We start from the raw sequence: 11,926 nt of genomic DNA, 5'->3' as shown, positions 1-11,926 counted from the left end.
TTAATTTTTTTTCTTCAAATGTCCCTGTAAAATGTATTCAGTGGGAGAAATCTTCCCCTGCCCCTAGAAAAAAAACTTGATCCAATCCCATTGCTTTTTCATCCAGTCTTCAGTGATAGCCTTGTAGTTACTGTAAGTTATAGATAGTCCACTCAGACATTAGAATGCATCAGAGGCCGGGCGTGGTGGCTCATGCCTGTAATCCCAGCACTTTGGGAGGCCGAGGCAGGTGGATCACCTGAGGTCAGGAGTTTGAGACCAGCCTGGACAACATGGTGAAACCCCATTTCTACTACAAATACAAAAATTAGCCGGGGGTGGTGGTGGGCACCTGTAATCCCAGCTACTTGAGAGGCTGAGGCAGGAGAATCACGTTAACCCAGGGGGCGGAGGTTGCAGTGAGCTGAGATTGTGCCACTTCACTCCAGCCTGGGTGACAGAGTGAAACTCCATCTCACCAAAAAAAAAAAAAAAAATGCATAATAATCATGAGTAATGAAACACTGTTATTCTGACTGCATTGTTTTTCTCCTTTCTTCCAGTTTTGCTCTGCTCAAGCTGGAAGCACCTGAGGTGGGCCCCACACGTCCCTCTGCTGTCTACTTCGCCCTGTTCTCTCTTCCCTACCACCACCCAGGAGCTGCTGTTTTACCACTTGCCAGGATTGAAATTCGGGGTTCTTACTGGTTAGAGAGCTTGGAGAAACTTAAAACTGGCTCTTGCTTTTGAAAATGTTTTTGTGGGCTCTCCTGGGGTTCCCTGCTGGACTGGACCCCTCTCTCCTGAAGTTCCCTTCACCCATTCAAGCAGTGCATCTCTGTCCCAGGAGTCTCTTGCAACCCCTTGCTCAGCCTCTGGGCATCTGGAGGCTGCCCGCAGCCTCTTCAGTGGAGGTCTTCTCCCTGTTGACACTTACACAATATTGACTCAAGACAGCCAGCCCCAGAGCCCTCCTCCCTTGGGATACATAGCTCAGCAACGCCTCTCACCATGGAAATCCCCTCACCAAACCTTCACCAAGTTACAGTCCTATCCATGTTTTCTAAAGCGGGTGAAAGCATCCATGGATCCTGAGACAGATGTTCTTACATTCCCATTGTACAGTCTGTGCACAGCCAGGGGAAGAGGGCCCTGCCCTAGACTCCCTTTCGCCTTCTGATTTCTATCCTTTGCCGTGTCAGAACTCGTGCAGGAAGAGCCCCTCTGTGATACCCAGTGACATTAAACTCTACGTCACAGGTTAATCTGAGTGAGAACATCTTGGAGAAAAGAAAGCCCAAGTGCCCAGAATGTCCAAGGCAGGAGGTGGGAGAGTGTAGGAAGGTCTAGATCTCGGAGGGAGGTGATAATGGGGACAGGGCTGCTCTGTCATGCAGTCACTCTGCCTCCTTCTCAGCTTTCCCCAGGGCTCTGCCCCTGAGAGCTGCTGGGCTCGGATAGGCCTAGTCCCTGAGGCATCATGCTAATGTCTGTCCTTTGACCTCCAGCTTCTGGCCAAGGGTGAGAACCTGGAGGTGGTTAGCCCTGTCCCCTTGGAAGGTGGCTCTGTGGATATGGTTAATGGCTGGCTTTCCTCCCCAATACAAACATCCCCCACCCAGGGAGGCCTCTCCTCCTCGGGACCTCTGAGCCAGGGCTGAGCATCACCCCTACAGGGCATCCCTCCTTCTCTCAGTGTAGGGTTCAGACTCTTCCGAATAATGTTGAGTGGTTATTTAAAGATCAGCACTGTCCTGGCCGGGTGCAGTGGCTCAAGCCTGTAATCCCAGCATTTTGGGAGGCCAAAGTGGGAGGATCACTTAAGGTCAAGAGTTTGAGACCAGCCTGGCCAACGTGGTGAAACCCCATCTCTACTAAAAACACAAAATAGCCGGGCACAGTGGTGGCTGCCTGCAGTCCCAGCTACTTGGGAGGCTGAGGCAGGAGAACCGCTTGAACCCGGGAGGCCAAGGCTGCAGTGGCACTCCACCCTGGCTGACAGAGTGAGACTGTGTCTCAAAAAAAAAAAAAAAGAGATCAGCCCTGTCCTGGGTTAGAGTGATTGGTTAAATGAATAAACAAATAAAAGAATGTAAAGAGACCCCCAAAAATTAGCCTACCCTGGATTCCTGGATGTCTCGGGAGGACCCTGCCTCCCCCTCCCCCAACAGCACAGCAGCCTGAACTTGCTCCTCTGGCTGTCCAGTCGCCATCTTTGGCCTGATAGAAGTCAGGATATTGGAGTAGGGGAAGGAAGTGTGCAGCCCAGGCACTGGGAAAAAATAGGACCAGGAAACGGTGGGGAAGGGGCTGGGAAAGAGGTATGTTAAGAGCAGGGTCAGTCATGCAGGCAACAAGGACGCATCCACTGGGCACAGATCCAGATCCTCCAGTGGAGCAGGAGAAAACCAGCCGAGTGCCCTGCCCCACTCAGCATCACCTCCCAGACACATGCCCAGCATTCTGCTGCTGCCCTGGGCACAGGGTTCCAGAAGCACCACAGAGAGAAGGAGACACAGCTGGGGTAGATGTAACCTTACAGGTCTGTCCTCAGGTTCTTAGGCTGGGGCCTCGGAAACCAAGGCAGCTGCGGAGGTTTACATCAAGAAGCAAACCCCTGGAGAGACTTCCACTCTAGAGCCGTGGGGTCACAACTGGGGGCCAGCAGGAGCCTGTCTGTCCTCAGCCTTCCTGTCCAGCTTTCATGGGTCTTCCTCTCTCTTCTCTGGCAGGGACTGATGCCCTTGGCCATGACGCACACCCACCTGCTGTCTGCTCAGGCGTAGCCTGCGTGACTGAGCCACCACTGCTCCAGCTGTTTCACGTAAGTGTAAGGCACGGGCCACTCCCTTTTCCCTGGGGAGAGGGTGTCTGGGCCACCAGTGGGGAAGGAGCTTCAGAAAGTCCTGGTCACAGAGGGAAGGCCCTTAGGATTCTTTAGTGGGCAGCAGGTTTGTCCTCTGGCTACCCCCGTTCCCTGACTTGGCCACCACTGAGTCATTCTGCCCCAGACCTGCTGAGACCTGGGTGGGAACATAGGGACCCCTTTCTCCTGTCCTCAGGACACCTCAGGAGGCAGCTGGTGTGTTAGAAACTCCACAGCACTGGCCCGTGGGCCCTGACGCAGACACTTGTTATCCTGTGACTTTAGAAAAATGACTTAATGGTCTCGCTTCTCCTCCAGCATTGCTGGGGCTTTTGTAAGATTCAAGAATGTGTATTCACTATCTTTTGCTGCATCACAAACGACCACAAACTCCACAGCTTAAAATAATACACAATGATTCTGTTTCTGTGGGTCAGAGGTCCAGATGTGGCTGGTTGGCCCTCTGCCTCAAGGTCTCAGCTGGGGTTGTCAATTCATCCCCAAGGTCAACTGGAGAAGGATCCACTTCCACTCTCATGTATGTAGCTGTTCAGTTCCTTTTGGGGGGCTGGATTCAGGGCCTCAGTCCCCAGCCAGGAATTGGCCAGAGGCCACCCTAGGTTTCTTCACACATGGGCTTTTCCAACATGGCAACTTTCAGTATCAAAACCATCAGAGACAATGGCTAGCAAGAGAATAGTCTGAATCTTATATAATCTATTCACAGAAGTGACATCCCATTACCCATTCTGTTAGTTAGAAGCAAGTCACAGGCCACACCCATACTCAGAGGGGAGTACACAAGGGCATAACTGCCAGGAGGCAGTGACCACTTGGGCCATCTCAGAGCCCGCCCACCATAAGAGAGCATAAATGGAGCACTTTGTAAACTGTAGGCTGCTGTTTGGGTATAAGAAGTTACTGCCAGCATTTGCATCTAATTGCAGAGACAATGGGCCCTCCTGAAATCATAGAGAGCCACTGAATGTGGGAATGTAAATGCTAAACTGTACCGTTAGTACAGAAATTAGCCGGGCATGGTAGCACATGCCTTTGGTCCCAGCTACTTGGGAGGCTGAGGTGGGAAGATCGCTTGGGCCCTGGAGGTTGAAGCTGCAGTGAGCCGAGATCACAGCACTTCACTCCAGCCTGGGTGACAGAGCAAGACCCTGTCTCAAAAAAAAAATTTGTTTTTTCCATTAGTACTGAGCCTTCAGGGAAACTGTTGAGAGCTGATTAGTTCATCTCACACCCTTTACATGTCCCTTCCTGGCTTATGATTTTAAGGCCAGACCTAAACAGCCACAACAGGTCTAGACCTTCCTTCTCCCCACAAACATGGTTGTTTGTGGGGTCTTTTCTAGTTTACAAAGAGCTCTCACACCCATCCCCCTCATTCCTCACAGTCACACTTGAGAACTCAGAGGAAGATCGGTGATCCTTGGTTACAATTCCTTACAGTCCTACTGGCGAGGGAGACAGAGGAATGTGAGAACTGAGTGTTTTGTTCATCTTTGCTTCAGAAGTGAGAAAGAAGGTCATTTTCCAATATGGGGTAGCTGCTCAGTGGCACAGGTGATCCTCGAACCTGGGCCTTGAGAACCCCAGCTCTGCCCAGACTGCCATGCCCGCAATGTCCAGGCCATTGCTGTGCGCAACCTGTGTGGTCCTGAAAGAGGGCTGGCCCAGGACAGAGGCAGGGAGGAGGGAGGGCACTGTTCTTATACGGCTTCTCCATAATTCCCTGTCTCCTAAAGCAGGCTGAGCACATCCTGGAGCACTAGTCCAAGCCTGTCTGTGGGGTGGATCACTGCTGCCTCCCCAGCTTCAGGTCACTCCTAGACCTCTCTGTCCATAAGCAGCCTTCAGCGATGAATATGCAGGGAAGTGTTGGGGGGATGAAGTGGTGCTGTAGTGAAAGTGCCTAAGCCTTCCCCAAGCTGAGATTCATCTGGCCCCGCCTCCAGATGCCCCAAGAAACCTCTGAAGCATGGCCCACCATGCACCTGGGCAAAATCAAAGTGATCTCAAACAGGGACGCTCCAGTCTGCCGTTGGATTGAGCTGAGAGATACAGCTTGCTGCCCCCTGGTGGTCTGTCACAGTCATAACTGCCAGGGCTGTGACAAGCTAAACAGTGAGCTTTTATTAAGTCTGACACCATGTGTCAGACATGGTGCCTAAGGCTGCAGAGGATAGGAGACCATGTAAGACACAACCCCTGATCCCAGAGGACTTATAATATAGTGGAGGAATCAACATGTTCCCACATGAAAAGTTGACTCTTATCCCACCAAGTGGGATTTGAAGAGCGAACCATGAAGGGCATTGCAGTAGGAGCCCAGAAGTGAGAGAGCATCAGGGCTGGGGCACTCAGGGGAGGCTTCTCAGAACCTTGAAGGAAGGGCAGGATTGAAACAGACAGAAAAAGAAAGACCACACACTCCCCTGTCGAAAGCCCCCTCAGGAACCCCCACGGCCTCCAGGAGAGTTCATCCGGATTCCTTGCCCGGGTTGCCGCCTCTCCAGGCACATGCCTGCCCTGGCCTGTCCCAGCCTTGCCAGATCCCTCGAAGTTCCTGGAACTGTTCTCTTCACACCCCTGGACTGTTCATTCTCCCTCCCCACCTTGTCTACTGGATAGGCTGTCACTCACCTTTTAGGATTCAGCTCAATACAACACCTGCAGTGGAGCATCTCCCCCCGAGTCATTAGCTGCCCCACTCTGTGTTCCACAGTTCTGGCCTACGATTCTGTGGCTACGAGTCTCACACTGTATCGTAAGGGTTGCCCCGTGTATTTTCATCACTAGGCAATAAGCTGCTTAAGAACTGTAGGACTGTGGCTCACACTTGTAATCCCAGCACTTTGGGAGGCCGAGGCGGGTGGATCACCCAACTTGGTGGGTGGTCAGGAATTCGAGACCAGCCTGGCCAACATGGTGAAATGCTGTTTCTACTGAAAATAGAAAAATTAGCCCAGTGTGGGGTTGCACATCTATAATCGCAGCTACTCGGGAGGCTGAGGCACGAGAATCACTTGAACCCGGTAGGTAGAGGTTGCAGTGAGCCGAGACTGCGCCGTTGCACTCCACACTGGGGGACAGAGTGAGACTCCATCTCCAAAAAAAGGAACAATGGGACTGCATGATGGGGCAGCAGATCACGTAGGCGGAAGAAAGGGAGGTGAGGAGGGAAAGATAAATAGGGTGAGCGTGCAGGAACTTGGGGGATGGCTATGCCTTTGAAGCTGTCTCTAAAAGTTTATGGGCAGATAAATGTATCCTGCAGGCAATGTGGTGCATGAGAGTCACAGAAACGCCCAGGGATGTGAAGAAAGGCTTAACAGCTGGTGGCAGGAAGGGTACTCAGAGACAAAACTGGGAAAGTTCGTTAGGAAACCATTGCGCCACTGCAGCTTGAGAGGTGACAATCTTCACTGGAGTGGGCGACAGAAGACTGGGGAAGCCAAAGAAGAATTTGAGGAGTTTCAATTCTGGGCAGCTGCGGGAACATCCCATGGCCTTGTCAAACTCTCATGTGCAACTTATTCAGTTGAGACCTTGTGAAAATGCAAACTCTGACTCATTAGTCCTGTGGAATGCCTGAGATGCCATCTATCTAGTGGCGCTCCCAGGTTATGCCCACGCTGCTAGTCCACAGAGCAGGAGTGGATTTGGAGCCCCGCTGCTGGGCAGGTGCAGCTCTCTAGGACAACAGTGGTGGACAGGTGGTACATTTGGGTGAAGAGATAAAGGTACCCCTTTTACCCGGTGAACACGCCAGGGTGCACAGCTTTGTGAGCAGAGTGCGGTTGGGTTCTAGCCCCACTTACCCTTTGAGTAATAAACAACTTGCAAAGCCCTTCGGGGCAGCTATGGTGGAGTCACCAACAGAGACAGACCGGTCAGAGGCGGGGAGTTCATTTGGAGAGCAGGGTGATGACTTTAGCCTGTCACAACTGAGTTTGAGATGACCACTGGGACATCCACTGAAATGTCCATCTGCTAGCAGTTGGAGACCCAGACTTGGGGTATGTGGGCTCACTGATGATATGCCACACAGTGAAGAAAGCAAAATGAGGGTTGGCTGGGAATCATCTAACCCTTCTGGCCTTTTTCAGCGGGTAACTCTCTTATTCCAACATCTCTGTCCTTTCTGTTGTCTTGCAGGTCACCGTTCCCTTTACTAACATAAGTGATCTAGTCATTTTTCCGTCTCCAAGATGCCAAGTCCCCAGTCCCCACCCTCCTGCCCCCTTGGTCCCAGTGCACCTGGGAGGCTCAGAAATCCGCATTTACTGACCTAAAAGGATAATCTGCCTGAAGCCAGGACAGCCTCATGCCCAGAGCTTGCCGCTGTCCTGTTCATTCAGCCTCAGAAGCCAGGACCAGTCTCCCCAGTCGGGCCACAGCCTTCCAGGGCCCAGGATGCCACACACCACGCCCTCTGGGCTTGCCTTGCCCTTGCTTTTCAGGAGGGTTTGAAGAACAGAGATACCCCTGAAAGAAGTGTGGGTTTGAGCCAGAGAAGAGTCACCTGATGTTTTTGAGAGTTGGCCCTTTCCCCGCCAGCCCGGGACAAGGGCTCAGGGACCACTGGGGTGTGTGCCAGGATGGCAGGGATCAAGAGCACAGCCTTGGGGATGAATGGGCTGGGTGGAATCGCAGCCAAATTATTCTCAGCCTCCGTTTAGCATGCATGCAGAAGGGATAGCTAATAACTGCCCTGAAGGGTTATCGCGAGGATGTGGTAAGATGCGTGGGGGTGCTTAGCATGATGCCACACAGGGAGGAGCCCCGCAATCAGCAGCAGTTGTTCCTCTGTGTCTGGAGCCACGCAGAAGCTGGGGTTAAGAAGGGTGTGAGGGGAGAGGAAAGGGGAGAAGAGCACCAAAGGGGAAAGATCGTGAGAACTTTTTGAAACTGGATAGAAGCAAGGGGCAGAATTAGCACTCAGCTTTCTCTCTTCCCTCCCGCAGCTGTTATCTGTCCTGTGCCGAACACCTCCAACTTCCCCCACTTAGGCTGGCCCAGTCTGGAGCCAGAGCCAGTCCTCAGCCTTCAGGAAGCCCCTGGGGCCTGGCCCTCCCTGCACCTGCTGCTCTCAGGCCCCCTGCCCCAGCCTCGGGGCAGCTCCAGAAAGACTCCCCCCGGCCCAGCCCAGGGCTGCAGCCACAGCTGGTCCTCAGCCCTCCGCACATCTTTGCAGAGTTTGATGGGGCGCCGGGCGGATGACAGCGGGAACGGTTGTGATCACTGGCGGAATCCTAGCTACGGTGATCCTCCTCTGCATCATTGCCGTCCTGTGCTACTGCAGGCTCCAGGTCAGTCCCCGGGACCCGTAGCCAGAGGCTGCCAGGCCACCAGCAAACCTCTTTTTCATTATGGGGGCAGAAACTGGAGGCTGACTTCAGGGCCCACAGAGCCCAAAGCCATGGAATATGGCAGGCATAAGTCAAGGAGGCTGGGAGTTGGGGCTGGTCAGAAGGAAGCTAAGCACCCCCCAGCCTGCCCGCTCAGAGCACACAGAAAGTGTGCTGGGGAGATACGGGCTCATGGGGTTGTGTCTCCTGCACCTCTGAGATTTCAGGGGCGCGGGAAGAGCACCATTCTGGGGAGGCTCTGAAAGCTGCCGCCAGCAGCCCCAGCCCTGTCCTCAATATGTGTGTGTCCCTGCCCAACTCAACCACAGCCTGGAGTTACTGCGAGGAGTGGTGGGAGGGGAAAGGGAAAGCAGCACTGGCCTTGCAAAGCCGGGAATAGAAACGTGTGGAGCAAGCCCTTGGGGTTCAGTGTCTGGCACTAGGTTCTCCATGGAGCAGGGGGCAGGGGCACCTGTGCACACTCAAAAATGCGTGGGGTCGGGGAAGCATTCATCCTCTCAGGCATCCTCTCCCCTTCCGCACAGTATTACTGCTGCAAGAAGAGCGGAACCGAGGATGCAGACGAGGAGGAGGAGCGGGAGCACGACCTTCCCACGCATCCCAGAGGCCCCAGCTGCAATGCCTGCAGCTCCCAGGCCCTGGACGGCAGAGGCAGCCTGGCACCTCTCACCAGCGAGCCCTGCAGCCAGCCCTGCGGGGTGGCCGCGAGCCACTGCACTACCTGCTCCCCGTACAGCTCCCCCTTTTACATACGGACGGCTGACATGGTGCCCAATGGGGGTGGAGGCGAGAGGCTCTCCTTTGCTCCCACATGCTACAAAGAGGGGGGACCCCCATCCCTCAAATTGGCAGCACCCCAGAGTTACCCGGTGACCTGGCCAGGCTCTGGGCGTGAGGCCTTCACCAATCCAAGGGCTATTAGTACAGACGTGTAAACCCTTCCACCCCTGACCCCACACACACCCACACTGCTGCCCTGGCGGGGGCCATGGGGGCAGTGGATGACCCTCCAGCAGCCCCACAGGGGCTGTCTCTGTGTCTTTGGCTTTTCTCGCTCCGCAGTGGAGGGTTTGCTAGGATTTAAGCTTTTGAGTGCATTGAGAACCAGGACAGGGCCTGGCTCCAACTCTGTGGCCCAGAGGTGGGGCACTGCTAGGTCAAGTCTGCAGCTTCGCCAGTTTCTTGGTTGGGACACTCCTCTGGCAGCCCCAGCACCACCACAACCCCTTGCAGTGTGCCCCAGTCCCCTGAATTTGCTGAACTGCAAAAAGGAGCATGGGGGAAAGCTCAGCAAAGGCTCTGGAGCCCTCCAGGGTCCACGGGAGATGAAGCATTCGTGCCTAGGAGAAGCGGACAGAGGGCAAGGGAGAAGTGAGAGCTGCAATTCCAGCATTGGAGAAGCGAGGGGCGGAGCGTCAACAGCACTGCTTCAGGGGGAGCTTGCTGAGATGAATTCAACAGCTAGTTCACTACCAAGTTTTGTTAAGTTGGTTACCATAACTACTGCTGTCACTGTAGCTGCTCCCATAGGGACGTTGATTCCTGAACGTATCACATCTCACCCGCCCCCTTCCTCGTGGAACACGTCAAGTTGACTTTAAAACCTAAGGTTGCCTGTGGGGACTGCACCAGAAAGTGACTGTCTAACCGTGTTCCCCGAAATCCTTTCTCTGCCTTAGGAACCAGCGCCCCCTGCTGGAGAAGCTTTTTCATTTTTGTTAGCCGACTTCTAGTAGCTTAGCAAAGAGACCAGCTGACTGTCTCTGGGCCCAGCCCACCACGCCAAGCAGCTTGCGTGGACGCAGTCCTGTGAGGGTGTGTGCATGCCCGTTCCCAGGTGTACACACACACACACACACATACACCAGTCACCACGGGTAGGCCCCAGGGGCTTTGTACCTTCAGGAGCTGCAGAAAGGAAAGGTCTCCCATGTACCATCGAGAAGGAAAAGTCTGATACCCAAACAGCTTGAACGAAAGCTGGTTAACGTGGCCAATCCCCATGGCAGCCAGTCTCCGTGGGGCGATGCTGCAGCGGCTGAAACCACGTTAACTCCGCCAGAGCCCGGCACTCTACGTGAGCATCCACCCGTGATGCCGTTGAGCAGGATCTTCAACCCACCAGAGCAACAGTCCAGTCTTGAGGATGGGAGGGACGTGACTTAGGGATTCCACGCTCGCCGCCCTCCCTTGGCCGCCCTACTCCCCAGTCTCCTGGCAATGAGCCTTTTATTGTGTCTCACACCAGCCTCATTTCCAACTCCGACTTCCCACTTAGAATGTGGCAGTGGCTTTATGCTTTGTGAGTATCTTGATGAGTTTTCCAGTGGCCTCTGCAGAAGCTGGCCCCCTTCTAAGGGCATAGCTAACCCCCTCCCACTCCTGAGTCACTGAATTCAAGGAGGGTGGGGCAGGGAAAGGGCTGGCCCCCCTGCTGAAATCTTGATTCTGCATCTGACGAAGGTCAGGGTGCCGCTGAGGGAGCAGGGAGCGGGCAGGGAGGAGGAGGGGAATGCACATCTTTTGCGCCACTATTAAGGCACCTGTCACCTCACATCTCAATCTAGAATCAGAGTGCCCTGGGTTGAGAAACAGACCTGGGCTCTGGTCACACTTTGGTCACTCATTAGCTCTAGGACCAGTCACTAGTCTCTTGAGATTCCATTTATTCCAGGGAAATGAGGCTTGCCCAGATAGACTAAGAACCCTTTAGTGCTCCAAGAAGTGAGAATTTCCGAAAAAGATCTGCCGGCCCAGACCACTCCCTCTTGCCCTAATCCTGGCAGGGCCTGGATGTATTTACCCAACTCTCCGATCTTGTGTGCAGGGATGCTTGCTGATGGGTGAAAGACCACCATAAAACAAGATTAGCAGCAAAACAATTTTAATTGTCAGTGAAAAGCAAGCATGTTTGTCAGACTCTCCTATGGAGTCACTTCAAATGGTAACTTCTCTTGTACCAGGAAGCAGCTGTAGGTGGGGTAATGGGGTCTGTCTCCTGGCGCAGAGGGGCAGCTTACGGCAGCAGTTTCAGCACGCCCGTCCCACAGCCAGCCCTAACTGGGCCAAGCGCAAGCTCCTGATGAGCTGCTGGGCCTGGCAGCGTTCCCCACTTCCTAGTGCCTTGCTCCCCTGGAATTCCACAGCCAATCAACCACAGCAGCCACGTCCTCGTCGCCAGAAATGACATCATTCCTACATCCTGCCTTCGTAAAAATCAAGACCCAATTAACCATCACCCGCTTCTTGCCCCTGATCGATGGGGTCCCTGAGTGCAAGCGTCCTGTGCAATCCCCTCCCTCCTGCCGCTTTCCTAGCTAAGCCCTGCCAGCCCCACAAATCACAATCTGGGTTTGGGGCATTGGAGAGACAGTGGGCCCCAGCTCTTCCCCACATAGCCCACGCTGCTCAGGGCACGGTCTCCAACCAGGCTGGAGATTGCCTGCCTGCCCACTGCAGCTGCAGGGCCCCACCCTGTGGAAAAGGGAACTCCCCCACTCAACTGCACTGTCCTTTTCTGCTGTCTAGTCTGTGCTAAGGGACACTATTTGTACTCTTTTCAAACGGTGCCCTAAATTGGAAGAGAAGGAGGGGCCAGGAACACAGCCCTCTCCGCAGTCTTTCTCCACCTCCACTTCACCACTCCTGCTATAGACTTCTTGTCTTGCATCTTTGATAACTTGGAGTCGCAACCGAG

At 54.0% G+C, this 11,926-nt stretch overlaps 1 protein-coding gene across 2 annotated transcripts; it reads left to right on the top strand.

Annotated features, from left to right (window-relative positions):
- Positions 1–465: 465 nt before the first annotated feature.
- FAM163A (family with sequence similarity 163 member A) lies at positions 466–11,111 on the top strand. 2 transcript variants are annotated; one of them, XM_050766608.1, is made up of 4 exons: positions 466–686; positions 2,712–2,803; positions 7,825–8,169; positions 8,754–11,111. In XM_050766608.1, exons 3-4 carry the CDS (start codon positions 8,077–8,079, stop codon positions 9,162–9,164), a joined length of 504 nt encoding a protein of 167 aa, XP_050622565.1. In that variant the 5' UTR covers positions 466–686; positions 2,712–2,803; positions 7,825–8,076; the 3' UTR covers positions 9,165–11,111. The 2 variants fall into 2 exon arrangements, with proteins under 2 accessions (XP_050622565.1, XP_050622575.1); XM_050766618.1 differs by lacking the exons at positions 466–686; positions 2,712–2,803 and having other exon boundaries at positions 7,288–8,169.
- The last annotated feature ends 815 nt before the right edge of the window (positions 11,112–11,926 follow it).

Source organism: Macaca thibetana, chromosome 1 (genome assembly GCF_024542745.1).
Source record: "Macaca thibetana thibetana isolate TM-01 chromosome 1, ASM2454274v1, whole genome shotgun sequence".
In the NCBI taxonomy this organism is placed as follows: Eukaryota; Metazoa; Chordata; class Mammalia; order Primates; family Cercopithecidae; genus Macaca; species Macaca thibetana.
The sequence above is the reverse complement of the archived record's forward strand: the minus strand, read 5'-3'. Positions and strand labels throughout refer to the sequence as shown.

Bases quoted from the DNA above. Each gene is read 5' to 3' on its own strand.
- FAM163A (XM_050766608.1), top strand. From the start codon at position 8,077: ATGACAGCGGGAACGGTTGTGATCACTGGCGGAATCCTAGCTACGGTG. The intron at 8,170-8,753 runs GTCAGTCCCCGG...CCTTCCGCACAG, and splicing joins TGTGCTACTGCAGGCTCCAG to TATTACTGCTGCAAGAAGAG.